The 22201-nt window shown below is 47.3% G+C and overlaps 1 protein-coding gene across 1 annotated transcript; it reads right to left on the reverse strand.

The window, feature by feature from the left end:
- Positions 1–18627: 18627 nt before the first annotated feature.
- Positions 18628–20525, reverse strand: EI90DRAFT_3293316 (uncharacterized protein). The gene is made up of 8 exons (XM_039067375.1): positions 20198–20525; positions 20068–20142; positions 19832–20017; positions 19706–19774; positions 19430–19651; positions 19207–19382; positions 18922–19157; positions 18628–18868 (listed from the first exon to the last, which is right to left on the reverse strand). The coding sequence occupies exons 1-8, from the start codon at positions 20306–20308 to the stop codon at positions 18768–18770; spliced, it is 1176 nt and encodes a 391-aa protein (XP_038909659.1). The 5' UTR covers positions 20309–20525; the 3' UTR covers positions 18628–18767.
- Positions 20526–22201: the final 1676 nt, after the last annotated feature.

Here is a 22201-nt window from a genome sequence, read left to right on the forward strand (position 1 = left end):
CTGTCTGCACGTCTTCGGCTATCAACAGAGGGATAGTCATCCCCTTGAGCACGTAGGCTTCCACACCCCTCAACAGGACGTGACCTTGTTGTGAGGGCAGGTATAAGTCAATCGTCGTATAGCCTCGACATTTAGCCTTCCCCGTTAGTTGAACCAAATTCAATTTCAATCCTTGCTTAATGCGGGTGCCTTCTCCTTTAATTCGGTCGTACAGGTCAGTCGATATTAGCGTGCAGGCTGCCCCAGAGTCGGCCAACGCTTCTATCTCGATCCCGTCTATTGCATTGATACGACAACGGACTTGACAAGTGTCAGATCCTAAGGACTGCTGACCTGGGGGTCGCTCGAATATCTTATGGGCTTCATATATCTCACCCGGGACCAGGGCGGCCCCAATGAGTCTCTCATCAGGCAGGATCTCCTCCCACGTACAGGCCGCAATGTAAGAAAAGGAAGAATCTTCGGCATTATCTATGTCAGGTATGTCCGACGATTCGGAATCGGACAGGGTACAAAACTCTGTGTAGGCCACTGCGAATTCTGCTTCTTGACCTTCCACTAAGGCAGCATAAGCCCGTTGGTAGGTGCTTTCCAACTTGGACGAGTTGTCACGTTCCCTGCGGTCGTTCCTGGCTCGATCAGCCTTCCTGGGGGGACAGTCATTGTCCCAATGGTTCGCACCTCCACAGTGCCGACACGGTCTGGGCGGTTTCTTCCGCGACTTGAAGTCGCTCATAGGGTAGGTCTGGCTTCCGGACGCGACGGTGACGCTTCTGGTCTCGATACGGTCTCCTCCACGTTTATTCCTCTCCAAATTAATGCGGGCGACTCGGTTTGCTAAAGCGTCGATGCTGAATTCGTCGCTAGCTACTAATTCGTCATGCTTAAGTTTAGTTAGCCGTAAGAGTTCTTCGGCTGTGTCGACCTGATCAATGTTGAGATGGGCCCACCATCCCTTCGGGATGTCTTCTAGAAGTCTTCGGGCCTCTCCCCTCAAGACCTCTGGTCCGGGAACATCGGCGAGCGGATATAGGATGCGCAAGAGTCGTAGTTTGCGTGTCGCAAAGTCGTGTGGGGACTCCTTAGAGTACCTTTCACCCTTACGGTACCTACAAGTGTGGAATCGATCTCGAATCTTGTCGAGGAAGGTGGGTGTTAAGAAGAAGTGCAGCACATATCCATGTAGATCTTCCCAATTGGTGGTAAAATACAATTTGTCGGCGACCAGTAGTCGACCACCAGTCTGCCAGAGCACCCTTGAAACGATCAGGGAGTACGCGGGTCATTTGTTGGGCGAATTCAGGCGAGTGCCTGGCCAGGTTCCGACATATGCTGCACCACGTTATATAGCTGTCGATCGAACCATCGAACTCCGGGAAGTCTGATGCAGTATATTTGCAATCCACGTAAGGTTGCATGCGGTCGAGAGGAGGAGGTCTGTATCCAGGATTCTGCTGAGGCGCTGCCAACGCTCCAGGTCCGGGAGGCGGAGGAGGGGGCGGTGCCCCAGCATATCTGATGGGTAGGATGTACCCCGGGTATGGAGCCCCACCGGGCGGAGGAGGTGGTCCAGGTGGAGGTGGTGGTCCTGATGGGGGTGGTGGACCCGCACCTCGTGGTGGCGGCTGCCAGGGGTCGAGAGGCGGTTGTCTCGGATCATGACCTGGATCTCTGGACCCAATGGGTCCTTCATTCGCCGGATGGTGAGGGACACGAGGGGGTTCGGGTCGACGGTTGTCGGGATTGAGTCTCTCCTCGATAGGTCCCAACTCTGTCTTCCTTCCGACCCTCAGACCTTTCACAAATTCTGTGTAACCCACATTCTCCTTGGGGTTCTCGAAAGCGTTGGTCTCTCGACGAACTATGACGAATGGCATCGAGGGTTCGTCTCTGAGTAACATCCCTGCAGCGACATTAATGCTTGGTCTAGGCACCGGGAAGGCCCTGGACGGTAGGGTGTGTTTACGAACGAAAGTGGTCTCTTCCGTGGGAGATATGAGATCTTCAAAAGTAGTCCATCCCGACGGGAGGGCTTCAGGTTGACGTGTGGGTCGCATTTCGGTCGACCACGCCTCCTCGACTTGCCCAGGATCCATAAACTTGGCGGGCGAGACATTCGCCAACCGGAGTCCACTCATGCGCGACTCGTCAAATTCCCGTGAAGGACGAGCAGCTTTCTTGATGGCGTCGAAATGTTTTTCGAAGGAATTGAGACGCTGGTCTAGGAAGTTCCATGCAATACTGAACTCCTTTGGCGACGACCATCCTCTTATAGTGAATATCAGGGCTAGGTCGCCTTGGGGATCCACTACGAAATCACCTGCGGCTAAGTTGGCCTTGGTGGCTAGCTGGGTGAACTCGGTAATTTTCATGAGCAGGTCGGTTAGCTCGACCCGCCAGACAGTCCCTAGTCGATATCTCAAAGGCTCTCCTTCGAGACCAGCTCCAACAGACTCTTTCTCGAGATCAGCGGGAGCGAGACGACGCCAATTTCATATATGTTTCATATAGTTATTCGAATCCTCAAAAATTCCACCTTCAAACTCTCCAAGAGCTTCGATGACTTGCCTGAGAGCTTGTTGTCGTAGGAATGCGCCAGGCGAGGAATGCACGTCTTCGCCTACTGGCGAGGTATCTCTTGAATTGGATCTACGATCTGACTGACTAATCCTCGTGGGGCGGGAAGGAGGATACAAGTCGTGCGTCATTTGGGCTGGGGTGACTGGTTCGTCTCCCAACAGGGACACCGTCTTGGGTGGCATGGTGCGAGTTTCTCGCACCGGGGTTGGGGCACCAATGTCACGGGGATGGGGGAAATTCCCCATTCCTCGATCCGTTCTTATAGTGGGATGACGAGGGTCATGTATAGTTTGTACCATAACTGGAAGTGTAATCGATGAGTCTTGCCCAGGAGTGGACGATCGAATTCCCATCGATCGCGATGGGTGATGTAGTGAGCTATTAAGGGGTTGATGATAGGTAGTCGGAGATACCAGGACAGATGGGCCAGCCACGGGTACTTGGCGCTCCTCAATGGAGCGTACCGTGTGCGAGGTTGCGACTTGCGGGATGGACGAGAACTTCGTGTAGTTGCCATCGGGTACTTGGCGTTCGCAGTGCGAACGTACCGGTAGCGGGTTGATATCATAGGTGTGCAATGAGGACTGACTATTAGGGCCTTCGGTGACTTGGCGTTCCCAAAGGGAACGTACCGTTGGCGGGGACACATGATGACTGGCAAAGGAAGTAACAGACGGTGGATGGGTGGCTACTTGGCGTTCGCGTAGCGAACATGCCGGCATCGCGGGTGAGGGGGCCTCATAGAGTTCATGATCACCATGATCATGATGGGAGGTCGTATGTTGAGTACTGGGGGGAGAGCGTAGTGATGAAGAACCATAGGGTACAGATTCAATAGGACGATACACATGTCGAGAGTCTTCGACTCTCGACCTCAAGTTCTCGCGGCGAGGGCCGTTAGAGGACTCGATATACCCAGACTTATAAGACATATTGAGAGTTGTACAGTCACACGAGTTCAGTTGAGTCACAGGGAGGGTTGTTACAGAAGACGGTACACGAAGCAGTTGTAGAGCAGTTGTTAGTTAGTGGGAACCGCCTTCGGCGGTTTCCGTACATGACGCGTGACTATCTACAAATAGTAAGGTCGCGGGAAATCCCGCGAAACACAAATAACCTCGGCCAGCACCAAAACCCCAGTTGGGGAAAGCTTTGCACGAGGGGGGGGAAAGGGGTAGAACGGGTAAGGAGGATAGAGTATCGGGATAGAGGACGGAAGGGAGAAAGAAAGGAGGAACGATAGTGAGGAGAAGTCTTTGACCATGTGACGGATATGGTCGTTGGAGACTCCGTATCCGTAACAGTCAGGGCACACCTGCCTGACCCACTCCACCCAGTCTGGCCCCACCCAATCCCACTATCCTCACCCAGTGCCCCCACCTGCCTTCCTCCCTTCTTCCCTCCTCCCACCTTTCTCCTTCTTTCTTTCCTTTCTTCCTCTCTCCTTTTCTAATACACGGACAACTTTCCTTGCATCAATGTACCATTAACCTGGCTGCACAACATGCCCAGACCCAGACACACTGGGTGATGCCCTGCACACTGGATGCTCCTGGGATCTCTTGTGGAGATACCCGGGCAGATGCAGCTGTGTGCATAGATGATGTGGCACCCCCCACATGACCTTCAACCACATGTACATAAACACAGCCTAAGTGGGAACTGAGAAGTAACCTTCTTCTCACACTTCCCACTTTAGTCTAAGTGGCCAGGGATGCCCTTTTGTGCTGGGCCTGCTAGGATGCATGCCCATGTTACACCCTATCAGGCCCTCAGTGCCAGGTGATACATCTGGGCGCTGAAGGAGAGAACAAAGGATGGTCAGTTGGGAGGTTCAAACGAGACCACCACCAAGCTGTTCCCTGGTTCTTTAGTTAGGATGGGGAAGTGTACTAGTAATATTTGTTGCAATTATAGTACCAATCCGAGTGTTCTATTTTATGGGTTAGTCTAAAAGTTTCTGAGAATTGACTTACAGATAAACAAAGCCCTGTGGAGCTGTTCCTCTATTGTAATTTCTCAATTTGTCTGGGTGTAATTCTGTGTAGGATCGTTTAATTTGGATTTTAACTTGAATTAAATCATTTACTTGGTGAATTTTCAAAGATTCTACTCAGTTAATGGGTTTAGATTGTGTCTGAAGTGTCCCTTGACCTTGTCTTATTTTTGTGTTATTTTTATTGCTTGTTTTAACAGTAGCAAAATAACTGTTTTGTGTTTACACTTTGAAATCTGGAGTGTTAACCAGCTTTCCTGTGGAAATATTTACTTAATATTTCTCTCCCTAATTGCTGCCTTTTACTACAGTGGCAATCTTAACTGTATTTCACTTTTTCGCACTGGAGTGATAACCAGAAATGCTTGAGAAAAATAATACTCTATTTTCTTACTTCTCTGAGGGGGGCGAAAAGTTGCAGAAAGGGTCTCCCTTTTATATTCCTTGGGTTTTTCATGCTCTACCTCATATTTACAGGATTTATTTACAGTTTATTTTCCACAAACTGAATAAAAATGAATTTTTCATGCTATAGTTCTACTGCACTCAGCTGTGCTGAACTGCAGCTCTACTGCAGTCAGACTGTGCCTAGAATCCTTATTGTCCTTCCTTGCCTAAGCTATTTTAATGGTTTAATTAGAACTTGACTGCACTGCATTTGTTGCAGTTTTCTATTTCAAATTCCTCTTATTTACCATTTAGTTTGCTATGACTCGGTCATTCTGAATTCAAACTTCACTTTACTATGCATACAGCTGTGCTGAGACCTTCAGCTGATTTATTCTATTTTTATCCGGTGACATTTAGTTAAAATGAGACTTGAAATGATAAATGAGTGAATTATTCAGGTTTAGAACTGAAAGAAAAAGTTGCTAGTAGTCAAGAATTGTTCAAATGAATGTGTTATAGCTCCCTGCTTCATTAGTATATCATTCCCTCAAATTCCCACCATGGTCCATTGTAGTTTAGTGGTTTTCATGGATTTCGTCCATCTCCCCTGATTCCCCTTTGTATTATTGCATCCTAGTCCTTCATATGTATTGTTCATTGTTATAATAGGTCGTCCTCGAAGATATCATATTTTTATGTATTTTATTTGGGGCTCTGGACCTCTAGAGGCTGTCTTCCCACGCATTTTCAGGTTTCCAACTTCATGTCCTTGTATCTCATTCATTTCTGAATGGTTTTTCACGTTCTTGGCTTCATCAATTTTCATTTATTCCCACCTTTCCAATGGTACTAAATTTGTACTCTATTTCTCGGTATTCGTCGAGTTAGCAAAAGTTCATGCACACATTCCTATGCGGGCGCCATTCCTGTTTAATTGTTTGGAATTTATTGTATGCACAGGTGTTTGTATCCTCAATACAGGCTTCCATGATTTATTTCAGATTTTTCCCTCATGTTCTAAGGTGTTTTTGTACTTTCTGTGCTTTGTTTTGACCGTGTCAGGGACACATCTGGGGTCGAGGTGGTCCGGGGGTAGCATCTGGTGCTGAGGACCTCACGGGGGGTAGATTGGGCATGCGTACTGGCAGGCCCGATGTGGGACAGCAGTCCCTGGCCACTTAGACTGAAGTGGGAATGTTGAGAAGAAGGTTACTTCTAGGCAAGTATATACACTTGCCTACTGTGGGTAAGAAGATGAGAAGGAAGCTAACTTCTCATCTTCCCACAGTGGCCCCAATATCAGCAAAACTTCTGGGGATACCCGGAAGTCACATGAGGAATAGGAACCGGGCCCGGAGCATGCAGCGTGTGGAGCATGCGGGGCAGAGCACACATGTGGGTCCGGGTCCAGGCTAGTCAGGGTGTGTGCCCTGACACTGGCACAGCACCATCCACACTCCCAAACCATCCACCTCCCAAGAAATTATGGAGATGGATACATCCATCAAGGAAAAGGTCAAGACTCTGCAGAAGTTGGTTGACACCCTTACAGTGTCTGCGCTGTAGGAGAAATAACGGTCACACTATGGAAACCCATTATGGAAATATGCCAGATAAATCACAAAACCCCATATGACAAGTAGATATGAGAAAATGGAAGGACCTTGTCAGGGCACGGCCTAACCGGCTACCCTGACCCCCTATGCCGGAAGGGAGTTGCCGTAAGACGATCCGGAGTGATCCGAAGAACGCAGGTAATCTCGCTTAGCTTTCGCTTAGCTCCCGCTTCTATCTTCCGTCCACATGTCACCCCTTTCCCACACCTCGCTTACGATTACCCGAATGAATATCTATCTTTTCATGTCGTCATTCTATCGGCTGTTCTTATCTCGTTTGTAGCCGCACTCTAGTGGATAGCGGTGTCCATGTATATAAGCCCTATCTCTGCTGAAGGTGGCACTTCAGCGTTAACAACGACTAGGATTCTCGGGAACACCCTTATCGTCGCGAACTGACGCGCAGTCCCTGACAGACCTGAATTTTAACGAATTTTGACAAGATTTTATGAATTATTACGACTACATACACGATAAACTGAAAGAAAGGAAATTAGCAAAAATACTTCAAGCTTAGCATCAACAAGACGGAATTCTCGGGGGAATTTATAGCAAATATTAAACAAAGAATTAGGACAATCGACCAAGATTTGACTCTAAAAACAATCAGAGAACCTCCACAGAAACTACTTTCCCATGTCCGCACATGTAGCCAAGGATGGAAGTACCACGGAACAAGGATTCCTCAGGAACTAATGCAAAATTCAAAGTCGTGTTTATAATAGGAAATGTAGATGTCCCCCAAACGGACCCAATGAAAGTAATTACAGGGAAAACTACCCATAAACGATGGAGATATGATGAAAACTCCTGCAAAACGAGGACAACGTTTAAAAAGCAAGCGCAAAGACTAACAAGTAACGACAGAGACGAGCTTGATAGCCCATTAGGAAGGAAGGGATCTAATCTTAATCCACCCAAATTTTCATAATAAAAGGATCACGCATTAAGGAGATATCCAATAACGGGAATAGGGACATCAAAAGTCCGAGCTCAGGGAAAAGACATTGTTTACGAAGGATCCATAATTAAAACATACAACGAAATTTACACGGAAATTATGAAAAATAGGGAACTATAGTTATGCAAATTTTCAGCCCAAACGGTCCAGCCATTGTGAAGTTATACCCATGATGGGAATATAGAAATCCACATCATGTTTAATGACACGTGAGGGTGGCAATGCAAAGGGAACTGGCTGTCGGAACCAAGATCCGCACTTCGGCAGATCGTGAAGACCAATCTCCGTCCAAATAAGGAAGAGCCCAGTCAAAACAAAGCACAGAAAGTGCAAAACAACCTCAGATCATAAGGGAAAAATCTGAAATAAATCACAGAAGCCCATATGAAGGATACAAACACCCACACATACCATAAATCCTGAACAATTAAACAGAAATGGCACCTGCATACAAACGACTATGGGAACGATGCATGTGATTACTGAATGTGCGCGCAAACTTTTGCTAACTCGACAAATACCAAGAAATAGAACACAACTTTAGTACCATTGGAAAGGTGGGAATAAATGAAAATTTATGATACCAAGAACGTGAGAAACCATCCAGAAATGAATGAGATACAAGGACATGAAGTTAGAAACCTGATAATGCGCGGGAAGACAGCTTCAAGAGGTCCAGAGCCCTAAATAAAATACATAAAAATATGATATCTTCAAGGACGACCTACTATAACAACAAACAATACATATGGAGGATTGGGATGTGATAATACAAAGGGGAATCAGGGAAGATGAACGAAATCCACGAAATCCACTAAACTACAACGGACCATGGCAGGAATTTTAGGGAACGATATTCTAATGAAGTGGAGAGCTATAATACATTCGTTTAAGTAATTCTTGACTACTAGCAACTTTTTATTTTGGTTTTAAACCTGAATAATTCACTCATTTACCATTTCAAGTCTCATTTTAACTAAATGTTGCTGAATAAAAATGGAATAAATCAGCTGAAGGTCTCAGTGCAGCCATACGCATAGTAATGCGAAGTTTGAATTCAGAATCACCGAGTCATAGCAAATTTAATGGTAAATATGAGGAATTTGAAATAGGAAACTGCAACAAATGTAGCGCAGTCAAGTTCTAATTAACCATTAAAATAGCTTAGGCGAGGAAGGACAATAAGGATTCTAGGCGCAGTCTGACTGCAGTAGAACCGCAGTTCACCACAGCAAAGCGCAGTAGAACTATAGTGCGAAAATTTCATTTTTTATTCAGTTTGAGAAAAATACACTGTAAATAAATCCGGTTATTTTTCTCAAGCATTTCTGGTTGTCACTCCAGTGCGAAAAAGTGACACACAGTTAAGATTGCCACTGTAGTAAAAGGCAGCAATTAAGGAGAGAAATATTAAGTAGATATTTCAACAGGAGAGCTGGTTAACACTCCAGATTTCAAAGTGTAAACACAAAACAGTTATTTTGCTACTGTTAAAAACAAGCAATAAAATAAGACAAAAATAAAACAAACTCAAGGGACACTCCAGACACAATCCAAATCCATTAACTGAGTAGAATCTTTGAAACTTCACCAAGTAGAAGATTTAATTCAAGTTAAATTCCAAATCAAACAACACTACACAGAATTACACCTAGACAAATTAAGAAATTTCAATAAAGGAACAGCTCCACAGGGCTCGGTTTATCTGTAAGTCAATTCCCAGAAACTTTAAGACTAACCCATAAAAATAGAATTAGCCAAAACACTCGGATTGGTACTATATTTACAACAAATACTACTAGTACACTTCCCCATCCTAACTAAAGAACCAGGGAACAGCTTGGTGGTGGTCTCGTTTGAACCTCCCAACTGACCTTCCTTCGTTCTCTCCTTCAGCACCACCCAAAGAGAAGCTTATATCCAAGAGTAAGGGCAAGAAGAGAGCCATCAAGCCTTGCAAGAAAGTCCCTGATCAGACCGACTCAGAGCCCAATGAGGGGCAAACCACAGCACTCGTCAGTGCTTCTTCAAGGTCACCATCCATAGAGATGGTAGATTCTACACCTTCCACAAAGTCAAGCAACACCAAGCGTGAAGACTTGGAGGTTCAGCACTGCCAAAAAAGGGTTAAGAGTAAGGCAATTGTTGCCTCTGAGGATGAGATGTCTGACACCCTAGTGGTACTCGAGAGAGGGGCCTCTCACAAATGATGCCCATCCATGCCCAATCACCAACCTGTCAGCCAGTACATGGAGGTTGTAAAAATACAGATAAATATATATCCTTTTGGCGCAGTGCGCTCATAAACCCACTCTTTTGACACACTTAACTGAATATTTATTGAACAGCTATGCTGAGGAGAATCGTGAGGGACCACGATTAAAAAGCAAGGCCTGTATGTAGGCAGGATAACCTACGATACTCTACACTGCCAGTATTTTCACAGTTTACTTTCATTAAGGGTTCCTTGCATGTGAAGATCACCTACCGATGCCCATGGTGCATAAAAACATTTTATTTCATTTTATAATGGAGTACAATTGCGCATAATGCACTGGTACTGAATTGGTCCAGCCCAAAAACTATGCTTGGTGCTACTGGCCACCAAGAGACGATCAAGGGCTCATAAATCATCTTACTGTCAGGGCACACCTGCCTGACCCAGGTCCACCCAGGTCCACCTGGCCACACCTCACCTGCTGCCCCACTGCCCATCCTTCTCCTTCCTCCTTCCCTCCTCTTTCTTTCTTTCTTCTGTTAGAATGGGTGGATTCGGACGACTCCGGAGTGGAATCGGAGACTTAGCGTGGAAGGACCTCAGCCTCAGCGACTCAAGCAGAGCACTGTGCCATTGCTGGTTGTCCTGGGGGTCCCTAATTTCGGATCTAGCAGAGGGAAAGTCTCTTGGGGGGAATTCAGGTCGATTTCGGACTGAGGTTACAAGTTACTAGGTACATTGTATATAAGGAGGGGTCCAGAATCAAAAGGAGCAAGGGTACTCCAAAAGCAGACAAAGGGAGCTGGAAGGAGGAACAGCACCAAGGGTCAAGGGTTTGACTCAATGGTGTTTCCCAAAGGAGGAATGAAGGGCCAAGGCCCAAGGAGGAAGGAAGGAGGTTGGGAGTGGGGAATGGCTAGCTGACTGAATAGAAAGGAAGCAGTAGCCCAAATAGGAATGAGGGAGAATAGCGGAACTGAATGGAGCAATGCAATAGTTGCAAGGTCCAACATAAGTCCAGAAAGTCCGAACTCGGAAGTTAAACTCCGGAATATTGGCAAATGTAATTAAATGGAATGAGCTAACCAATACAATGGGTATAAGCGGAGGTGGGGTCAAAGTCTGAGGTTGGAGCTAAGACCGGAGGTTCTGGAGACAGAGACGTGAACAGGATTCCGGAGTGGAGGTCTGGAGTCGGGAGCATAGGTGTTGTGTGCTCATCTGGAAGGTGTCGAGGTTGAGGTCGGACCCGGGATGTTCCAGAGTCGGACCAAAGGTGGTGTCAGAGCCGGAGGTGGGATAACCTCTTGGGAGTCGGCAAGGAGAAGGTGACGGAAGGGAAGTAGGGCTCCGGAATCAGTTTCGGAGTTCCGGGAGCCCGGAGTGGAGGTCGGGATTGTATGGATATGACATCTTCTCTCTCTTTCCTCTCTTTTCTTTATTTCATTCTTCCCATCATTCTCTTCCTGTTTATTCCTTCTATTTACACAGACCACTTTCCCTTGCATCAATGTACTATTGAGCCATCTGGCCCATACACCCCAGACAACCCCCCACCATGCCCAGCACACGCGCCTGCAGCGGATGCTCTTGGGATCCCCCACAGGGACACCCAGATGGCTGCAGCTGTCTCCAAAGATGATGTGGCACCCATCATGTGACTCAAGCCACATGTACATAAATGTACCTGAAGTGGGAACCGAAGAAGTAACCTTCTTCTCACCTTTTCCACTTCAGGTAAGTTAGTGTAGTTTTCCCTTTTAATAATAATTCATCTTTTCCACTTGAGTATAAGTGGCCAGGGACTGCTGTCCCACATCGGGCCCACCAGCATGCATGCCCGCTTTGCACCCCGAGAGGGTCCCTCTGCTGGGCGCTACATCTGGGCGCCCTCCACCCTGGACGCATCCCTGACACTTACTGCAAGGTTCTGCACAATGTCAAAAGGCATGTGAGGGTGGCAGTGTCGAAAGTCCTATGCAGCGGAGCCAAGATCCATACTTCGGGAGATCACAAAACTGGTTTTTGGCCCAAAATGGAAACCACAAGCCATACTAAAGTAAACAAGCAACCAAAATGCACTCTGGAGTGCTCAGAAATTTTCAGAAAAATCACAAAGGATGCATATGAAGATCCAATTGACATGGGGACTTTTGTGGACACCTTCTGGGATGTCTAACCCTGCACATGGGCCAATTTCACAATTCTCATGCCCACCACCCAGTCAAATCTCAACCATTTGGGACAAATTTGGTATCAGGAGAAAGCTATGAACCCAGGGAATCGAATGGAGAGGTTGGGAAGGGATGCTACAGGTAGGAAGAGATGGATGAGTGTGGTGTGATGGTGCAAATTGGTGGAGGACAGCAATTATTAGTGGATATGGCCTGCTTATCACTCCTGTTTTTCTTTTATTGAACTTCCACGTCAGCCATTGGACTTATCAGCTGTACTTTACGGTCCACATGGTGCCCATAACAACAATCTTTCACTTTATATTTTCCTTTCATTTGTTTTTCCACATTATTGCCGTTCCATGTGTTTAAAAGCCCTGTACATGTAGGAATGGAAAAGAGACCTCCCTTCTGACTACAAAAGAGACTGTAGTGCTGAGAGATCCAAGTAGAAAAGAAACCCTAAGCTTGACTCCTTGAGTATTATAAGGAATCCCTGATGATTGTCCAAGACAGACCAGGGGTATGTAATTCTTAACGAGTTTTTGTGATTGTTTTTGTTTTGTTAGCAGCCGGACCGAACCTAGGATGAGCTGAGGACATCCTAGACTCCCTCCCCACAAATTTGCTTGCATTTAGGGGGTTGGGTCTCTAGCCCACTTGCAGCATAGATGACGTGGCACCCCCCCACATGACCTTCAACCACATGTACATAAACACAGCCTAAGTGGGAACTGAGAAGTAACCTTCTTCTCACACTTCCCACTTTAGTCTAAGTGGCCAGGGACGCCCTTTTGTGCTGGGCCTGCTAGTATGCATGCCCATGTTACACCTTATTGGGCCCTCAGTGCCAGGTGATACATCCGGGTGCTCTCAACCCCAGGTTGCTCCCTGACAAAAATACACTGTAAATAAATCCTGTAAATATGAGGTAGAGCATGAAAAATAGAGTATTATTTTTCTCAAGCATTTCTGGTTATCACTCCAGTGCAAAAAAATGAAATACAGTTAAGATTGCCACTGTAGTAAAAGGCAGCAATTAGGGAGAGAAATATTAAGTAAATATTTCAACAGGAGAGCTGGTTGACACTCCAGATTTCAAAGTGTAAACACAAAACAGTTATTTTGCTACTGTTGAAACAAGCAATAAAAAAAAAAGATTAAAATAAGACAAGGCCAAGGGACACTTCAGACACAATCTAAACCCATTAACTGAGTAGAATCTTTGAAAATTCACCAAATAGAAGATTTAATTCAGGTTAAAATCCAAATTTAACGATCCTACACAGAATTACACCCAGATAAATTACAATAGAGGAACAGCTCCGCAGGGCTTTGTTTATCTGTAAGTCATTTCTCAGAGATTTTTAGACTAACCCATAAAATAGAATTAGCCAAAACACTCAGATTGGTACTATAATTACAACAATTCTACTAGTACACTTCCCCATCCTAACTAAAGAACCAGGGAACAGCTTGGTGGTGGTCTCATTAGAACCTCCCAACTGATCTTCCTTTGTTCCCTCCTTCAGTGCTCCTGGTTTAGTCGCTGAGGCCAGAGCCCTCCACCATGGGGACATTGTCTTCATCCCGGATCTGGTCTCTGACATGTGTCATGCACACATCACAGGTGGGTCAATAGTACATGTACATAGATGTAGAGAAAGGTTGTCCATGTATGTAGATAGAAATAGAAGAAAGAATAAAAGGAAGGAAGAACAAGAAATAAAGAACAGTGATAAAGGACGAGGAATAAAGATAAGTGGGATACCAGGTGAGGTGGGTGGAGCTGGGTCAGGCAGGTGTGCCCTGACAAGAACCCAGAAGGGGTTGGTCTGAAGGTGGACTTGCAGGGTAAGCAACTAAATGATCCAGCAGGAATGGGGGTGTGCTTGTGGATGTCGGGGCTGTCTGGAGACCTTTGGAGTTCCATACTTAGGGAGGCATAGGTAATATGTTGAAATGGGAGGGGGGTGACCATCGGGGGAGTCAGAGGGTATTGCAGGATCCAGGAGCTCCAAGGTTGGAGGTGAAGGAGCAGAGGTGTCAGAGTACACCCACTTCCGGCCACTTCCAGCCTACTTACCCATCATGATCTGATTCCATGATCTATGATCGCTCGGATTCCATGATCCATGATCCCTGTACAACCCTATGATCTGATCCCACATCAGCAAACCCCTGAAGTTGATAAAAGTGATAGGAAGCACTTTAATCACTTCTATTTGTCATACCAATGTAATCTATGCATCAATTGAGACTCAAGCAGCTCAATCACAACAATCTCAATGTACAATTACGTACTTTCCTTCCCACGCATGATATGTGAAACCATGGCTTCAACTAGGTTAGGAAATACACCTATTTGCATCCGATCAACTTCACAGGTTGGCTCCAAATGAATAGCTTCGTGGACTTAACATTTTTTTCACTCGGTGACGGTGACGTGGCTCTTATGCATCACTTCTAGTTCTCCAGGTAGGTCCCTTATATTTCTTTCATAGTACATATTTTCCAAGTTACTCATAGCACTCTATGCATAATTACAGGTTGTACGAGCTGCTCAGCCATGTCTGGTGAGTGCTACCCATTAGTACATGTTCACGCACTAATCCCTCATCACCTAAGGGACCTGATAACTCGCAGAATCACCCATCCCACAACTCCTGAATCCAACCATTCCCCAAGCCCCCCATGTCCAACACACACCTGGAATCCTTCGATGAACTGGGCCTTGCCCCTTCAACTTTGTTTACATTTTGTATTATGTATTTATGCACAGTACATAGAGATCGTGAAATCTGAAATATCACTGCAATCACCCCTGAATTTTAAGTTGGAATTGACTCAATATGGCCTCTTGTAATCAGGGGGCCTTCTAGAATGATATCACGATAAAAATGATTCCTATCATTTCTATCAACTTTGGTGGTTTGCTGATGCACTCTAAGATCCAAGATCCAAGTTCTGTGATCCATGATCCAGCACAGCCAGACAAACCTGGATCATTGATTGTTGGTATGTACAGTGCCTCCTAGATTAGCTGTGTGTGTGGGCTACTGTCAGAGACTGGATTTGAGACAAAGGAATGTCTCCATAACGGAGGGCTTCGGCCTCAGCGACTTCTGCCAGGAGCGCTGTGCCTAGTGACACATCCGTGCCCTAACTTACTGACTGGCAATTAGAACCTAGGGGGGGTAACTCTAGTTGATTTTACTACTGGGGTGTAACCTATGTACAAGCGGGATATATATATGGTTACAGCAAAGACGGGTCCGCAATTGGTGGAGCCGGACGGAGCGGAGCTAACAGGGTTAATCATTAGCCGACTGAATATTACCGACGAGTCGGGTCGCGGGGTTAGCGGAGAGGTGGGCGTTAACCCAGAAGCGGGAAGGAGGGATAAGCCCGAAGGTAGGCTCTGCAGGGCAGGCGATTGTATTGCCCAGCGGAGGCGGGGGTGCACTAGCGGACATCAGAGCTGTCCGGAAGTCGTCAGGGCTCCGTACTTAGGGAGGCGTAGGTAATAAATTGAAATGAGGGGGTGGTGACCATCGAGGGGTGCCGAGAGGATTGCGGAATACAGGAGCTCCAAGGTTAGTGAAGGAGGAGCGGGGTTAGACCGGAGGGAACGGAGGGACCGGAAGTCGATGGCCGGGGATGGATATGACAGCTACAGTATATTACACCCTGAGTAGCGAGTAGGAAGACCAGCTTTCTTCTCTCATTTCCCCTTGCTGCTCAGCTGGAGCCTGTGTTGCCTAGCACACCTCATGGTTCTCCTATTGAGACTGACCCAGACCTTCCTAGTCTTACCTCCACATCTACTGGATCCCTTGACCTTAGCTCCAAGCAGCTTGGTATCCTGACAAGAGGCGATCCAGGAGGACCAGAGGTGATGGAAGGTGGTGGTTGTGGATGGATATGACAGTATCTATATATACTGTCATATCCATACAATCCTGACCTCTGCTCCAGGTTCCTGGAACTCCAAAACTGACCCCGGAGCCCCACCTCCCTTCCATCACCTTCTCCTTGCCAACTCCCAAGAGTTTATCCCACCTCCAGCTCCAACACCACCTTCAGTCTGACTCTGGACCATTCCAGGTCCGACCTCAACCTCAACACCTTCCAGACTTACTTTGGACCTTCCAACTATTGCATTGTCCCATTCAATTCTGCTATTCTCCCTCATTCCTATTTGGGCTGCTGCTTCCTTTCTATTCAGTCAGCTAGCCATTCCTGACTCCCATCCTCCTTCCTTCCTCCTTGGGCCTTGGCCCTTCACTCCTCCTTTGGGAAACTGTCAGGGCACACACCCTGACTAGCCCGGACCCGGACCTGCATCTGGACCCACTTCCACCCACCATGCTTCCCACACGCGTGCATGCTCCGCACGCCGCATGCTCCGGGCCTGGTTCCTACCCCTTCATGTAACTTCCGGGTATCCCCGGAAGTTTTGCTGATATTGTGGCCACTGTGGGAAGATGAGAAGTTAGCTTCCTTCTCATCTGTCAGAGATCTGGGATGCTGTCAGAGACTGGATTATTGTCGGAGTCGGACAAACTGTCAGAGATCTTGGAAGCTGTCAGAAGACAGACTGAAGATGGACTGGGTTCTGTCTGAGTTGAGGTCGGAGGTGATGCAGAGGTCTGTTGGAGCGCGTGCGCGGATATGCGGGCGGAAATATGCGGCGCATCCGGAAGCGCTGTTCAAGGTTAGCAGAGTGGGATCGCGGCCTCAGCGACTCAGGTGGAGCGCTGTGCCCTGAGCTTGACGTTTGGGGGAGATCCCATATTTATGGACTGATACTTACAGCGGACTTCAAACAAAACTTGCGGGTGGAGCGGACCTGTAGGAGGAGTGCGGACTCCGCGAGCACGGACTCAGAGGGGGGGAAGCCCCCTTTGCAGAAGGAGGGACTCAGACCAGACAGGGGGGGTACTCTAGTTGATTTCAGACTGGGGTCCCCGAAAGTATTTACAAGGTATATAAATAGGCAAGAGGAAATATAGAAAGCCGGTCAGTCCGGTGCGGTCCGGCACGGAGATAAGCGGGGATTGTCAAACTAAATAAGGACAAGAGCCCGGGAACTGGAAACAAGGAACAGATCAATAAACAATAAGTGGCAAGGGTTATTGATGAATAACTGAATGAGATCAATAACCTAGTGCCAATAAAGAGGGGATCAAATGCCGATATTGGCAGGGAAGCAAACAATAGATGGCACTCGGCAAGGAATGAATGATAAGCTGCCAAGTGACAAATGACCAGAGGAAAAGCGGAGGTCAGCGCGCGGCGCCGATACAAGTCCGCAAATAAGCGGGGTCGGTGCGGTGCTGACACAAGTCCGCGAACAGAGGTTGATCTGCCAGCACTGTCACACAGGGACAGCATGAAGGCCAACAGAGGTACAGAGGGGAGTGGGAGTGTTGACCTGACCAGAGGTGTCAAGGGCAACCAGAAGTGGCCAGAAGGTGCAGAGATGGGCAGAGGGTGCGGAGTGGGCAGAGGGTGCGGAATGCACGGAAGCGGGGCATGGCTGTGACCACATAGCGGGAAGCGATGAGTGTGGTTCAGATGGAGACAAGGCAGGCGTGACTGAATGCCGGGAGCGCCAAGGGCTCAGGAACTGGAGGTAAGGTCGGAATACCGGCAGGGTATAGGTTCTGATTCTTGGCCAAGTCTCACACAATAAGGCAGGGGGCCAGACATGGGGTTGGGGGCTGGTTAGGATGGGTTTCGGGTTGGCGGATTCGCCTATCGGCATTGGTTCACCGCTGACAGAGCCCCGGGATTTGTCGGTCGTGACATCATCTCCTCACCCACAGTAGGCAAGTGTATTCTACATTGCCTTTATCTATTCATCTCCTTACCCACAGTAGATTGTGCCCTGGATAGGGCTGGCCAGACCTGAGGCTGTGGGCCATAGGGGAGGGTCATGGGGACCCAGGAGTCATCCCCTGACAGAAACACCATTGAGTCAAACCCTTGACCCTCAGTGTTGCTCCTCCTTCCAGCTCCCTTTGTCTCCTTTCAGACTACCCTTGTTCCTTTTGATTCCGGACCCCTCCTTATATACAATGTACCTAGTAACTTGTAACCTCAGTCTGAAATTGACTTGATTTCCCCCTAAGAGACTTCCCCTTGCTAGATCCAAAATTAGGGACCCCCAGGACAACCAGCAATGGCACAGCGCTCCACCTGAGTCACTGAGGCCAAGGTCCTTCCATGCTAAGTCTCCGATTCCATTCCAGAGTTGTCTGAATCTGCCCAATCTAACATATACAATACCTGTAGATACATGATACCTTAGTTCATAATTGACTAGAGAATTTGAATTCCCCCCTCTCTGCTTGACTCTCCCAGTCAGTTAAATTAAAGCAACCAGACATGTTTGCTGGGTACAGTACTCCCTTCCAAGTTGCTGAGTAGCCTTCCACCTTGAGTCATCTCATCATCCCATGTTTCCACATATCTGACAGGCTTTGCTCCTCCTGAAATACTAACTCCATACAGTCTAGATTCTCAACAGCCTGAGGATTGAGTCACCATGTTACAAAAATGGGGCCAGAGGTGCCCATTTTCATCCATTCTGGCACAGGAATAGGAAAGGGGGTGGGACATACATAAGGGTTTGCAGATGATAGCACAGGTGGTGTAACATAAGATATAACAAATGTTTAACAAGCAGGTTTTTGGTTGTAATTCATTGGATAACATTCAATATTATACAAAACATGTGATAAGGGCTGTGCACAGGGCCCATAAGAGTCTAAAATGGGAAATTCCCATTTCTATAACACACCACCCAAACCAGCCTCACAAATAGCTAGGGCACAACCCCCAAACAAATGCAGGCCATCTTACTGGCATCATTTTTGGCATCTTTCCTGCTAGGGAAAGCACTCCCAACATAACTCTGACCACCTACTGCAAGATCATAATCAGAGTATGCATCACACTTAATAGGACATTTCACTGACTAATGCATGTGCATGTCCACAATAGAGTCACAGGCCCATGGCCAATGCTCTCATAGAATACCCAATCAATAGAGAGTTTATTTTGCCATGCAAAATTATTGATGGCATCTGTGAAAGATGCAGCAGCATAGGTCCCCATATTAGACTTGAATCTATCTCCAATTTGAAATTCATTCATGATATTGTGTTCACCCACTTCAAGAAGCTTGCGATTTGTTCCTGAAGCAATGGCCAATCTGCTGAATTTAAGCTTTGGCCTGCATGATGAATAAGGCATCGACTCACTCTAAACTTTCTACAACATCACTGGTGGAGGGACGTAGAGAAGGTTCGCGTGCAAGGCACCTCTGGAATGCTTCATAGAAGGGATCCGGAGAGCCCCACTCATAGGGGTCCATAACTGTGAATAGAAGGTGGTATTCGTTGCGGATACCCTCATAAGGACGTCTGCCAAGAAGTATCTGAGGATGGTGAGATCCCGATTGGTACACAGAAGAGTGTGGAATACCTGTGACAGCGTGCATCCAAGGGACCAAACGTCACCTCGTCGGTCGTATGGGACTTCGTCTCCAGCCAGAATTTCTGGGGGGACATATCTTAAGGATACAAAGCACGCACCCTCAACTTTGAGGTGGACGGATTCATCTCTGATGGCGTACGAGAATCCAAAGCCATTGATTCGAGGAATGGGATCCTTGTCACCGACGTCGTAACCGATGTGGACGTTACTCTGGGAAATTGGTTAACTTGTGGTTTCACCATCAGTAGATCAGAGCGTACGAACTGGATTAAGATTCCCATGAACAATATGGTTAGAATGAAGATATGAAAGCCCTCGGGAAATTCCAAGAATCTAATGAAGCGCTTAAGGCAAAAGGGACGCATTGAGGGTGCCCATGGCGAAACGTACCAATCTTTGGCGATCCGCATTCGCATTTGTGCTGAGATATTCCATCACTTTCCCACCCTCACAACCAGCATAGGTAACTCTCGCACGAAGCCAGGTCTTATCCTCCAGATTCACTGTCCATTCTTGGAATCGGGCAATGTTGGTATGAATCAAAGAGCGAAGCATCTTCAACTGGCGCTCCACGTGCTACGACCGAAGATTTAGCCTGTGTTGATGTTGGCGAACAAATCGCAAACCTGAACAAAATGCTCCGCCTCCTCCTGCAAAAGATCAACCTCGTGTATGACTTCTATGAGAACACTATTCTCGCCCTAAATACCTCACCAGATGAGGGAAACCCAGTCGAGTTAACTGCGTGATGCTTACTCCATCGCCTAGGCTGGGGACAGTAGTTTGGATATCAAACACCTCTCCATCCAGATTGTGTGAGCCGCTAGCAATGCAACTACTTGAAGCGGACGATGCAAAGTCTGCCATCTTGGCTGGTGCAGAGAAGCGGCACAGTGGGTGTGATGGATGTTCAGCGAAGCCTTATGGCATACGGTCATTCACTGAGCCAAACGGTCCAGGAAGGTCCCCACGTCATGGAATGGGCCAGTGATAAGGCATGCAATCAAGATTCGGTAGGTTCAGACTCGAGAGCAGGCTTCATTGGGATAACATAAGTTCATAAAGACCTTCGCTTCAAAATTTGCATCCGAGCCTCAGCAGCCCTTATATTCACATCACGACAGAATGAGCCCTTTTCTGTCCAACTCGGTCACCGTACCTTCACCGTTGCTCTACCACTATCTTCATCCCTGCACTCGAAGATTCGGCCATGTTATCTGACGAGGAATCCCTAGTACAAGGTGTCACAGAGAGACTGCTGCAGGTTGACTCAACGATCAGGTGGTGGTAATCGAGCATGGGGAGCTTTCGGGTATATTTACAAGGGGACCTACGACACGGTCCATATCTTCCACAGTCCTCCGCTCGTTGAGCTGCCATCCGTCCATCTTTCTAGAACAAGGTTTGCATAAAGACTTTCACACGCATCGATGATGCAAGGAAATTTATTAAAGCATGTTGACGCGGACACGATGGGCAATTCTCTGCCATTCGCTCGCAATTCAAGCGGCTAATCCGTATGACCGTATGGTGCGAGTTGACGCATGCACACATTGTTCAACTTCTCGGATGGATGTCATTTCTCGAGAGCAAAGAAAAGTTACGTCCGAGCTTAGTGTCACATTGGTGCGAGGAAGGGGATGTCAGGACTTTTCTACAACACCGTCGCGACCCTAATAGTTCATGCTCCTTAAGTCGTGTGGGATACTTGCTGACGCCAGAGCGATGATGCGAGGATATGTATCCTTACCAATTTGGAAATAGATTGGCCAACATGCCCATACAAGTGAGGCACGCAACACGCACCACACTACCTCACCACACTATTACCATTGAAGCCAACAGGTCGGGCGCCTGATCACTGTGGAGTTGGTGCCATCGTTTGACAGAGTAGAATTGAATTCTGACGGGGTTTCCTCTCAACAATGAAACCGTTGTGCCAATTATTGAAATCACTGTAATGGATGTGCCGCATTGGTCTGCTTCTTATCGTATCCTTCCAAATGAATCGCTGATTTTTGTCCTAATCAAGTAGCCCCATATCTTTGATACCTGTTACGACATCAATCAAACTGTTTCCGATCCCTGAACCAGTGAAGGAGTGTTCGTTTCCAAGTTGATGGCTTATCCGCCCCCGGAATTTCCATCGCCACCCACGCAAGTCAACGTGGCGGCAGAGGATGATAGGGACATTTTCCTGGCCTGCCTCAAGGAATTTAAGAAGCTCGGTCAGAAGCTGGATCGCATCATCACCTCAGCTGAACGTCAGATGCCCGATCGCATGATCCTCGCCTCAGCTGAACCAGTGAGTGATATTGCTCATACATGTACGAATTCCCTCGAGAGTGCACCTTCGGATGAACTTGAATTCTGTCGTTGTTAGCGCATTCTGGCCCGGGAAATGAGGAAATCGAGGATATCCAGTTTAAAGCATTTCAGCGGTAAGGGGGGGGACCACAGCCGGTTGTTCAACTCAGTGTGACAAAACAGGTTGGAACTGAACCCGCTTAAACATTCCCCACATTGTGTAGCGAGATGGCGAGACTCAGCAGTGCCGTGACACGCATCGCCGACACTATCAAAGATCTCAAATCCGCGTATCATCTGATTCGAATATCGGAAGAATTTCGCTCTCGCTTGGCATTGGTTTTCCGTATTCTACCTCTTATTGCTTCCCCATCATCAAGTGCCAAACTGAAGAAGCAGTGGCTCGATCGGCCATCGTCCTCCTTACCCATGCAGTATTGGACGCCAGCACAA

Source organism: Cantharellus anzutake (genome assembly GCF_015039405.1).
Source record: "Cantharellus anzutake strain C23 chromosome Unknown EI90scaffold_101, whole genome shotgun sequence".
NCBI classification, from domain to species: Eukaryota; Fungi; Basidiomycota; class Agaricomycetes; order Cantharellales; family Hydnaceae; genus Cantharellus; species Cantharellus anzutake.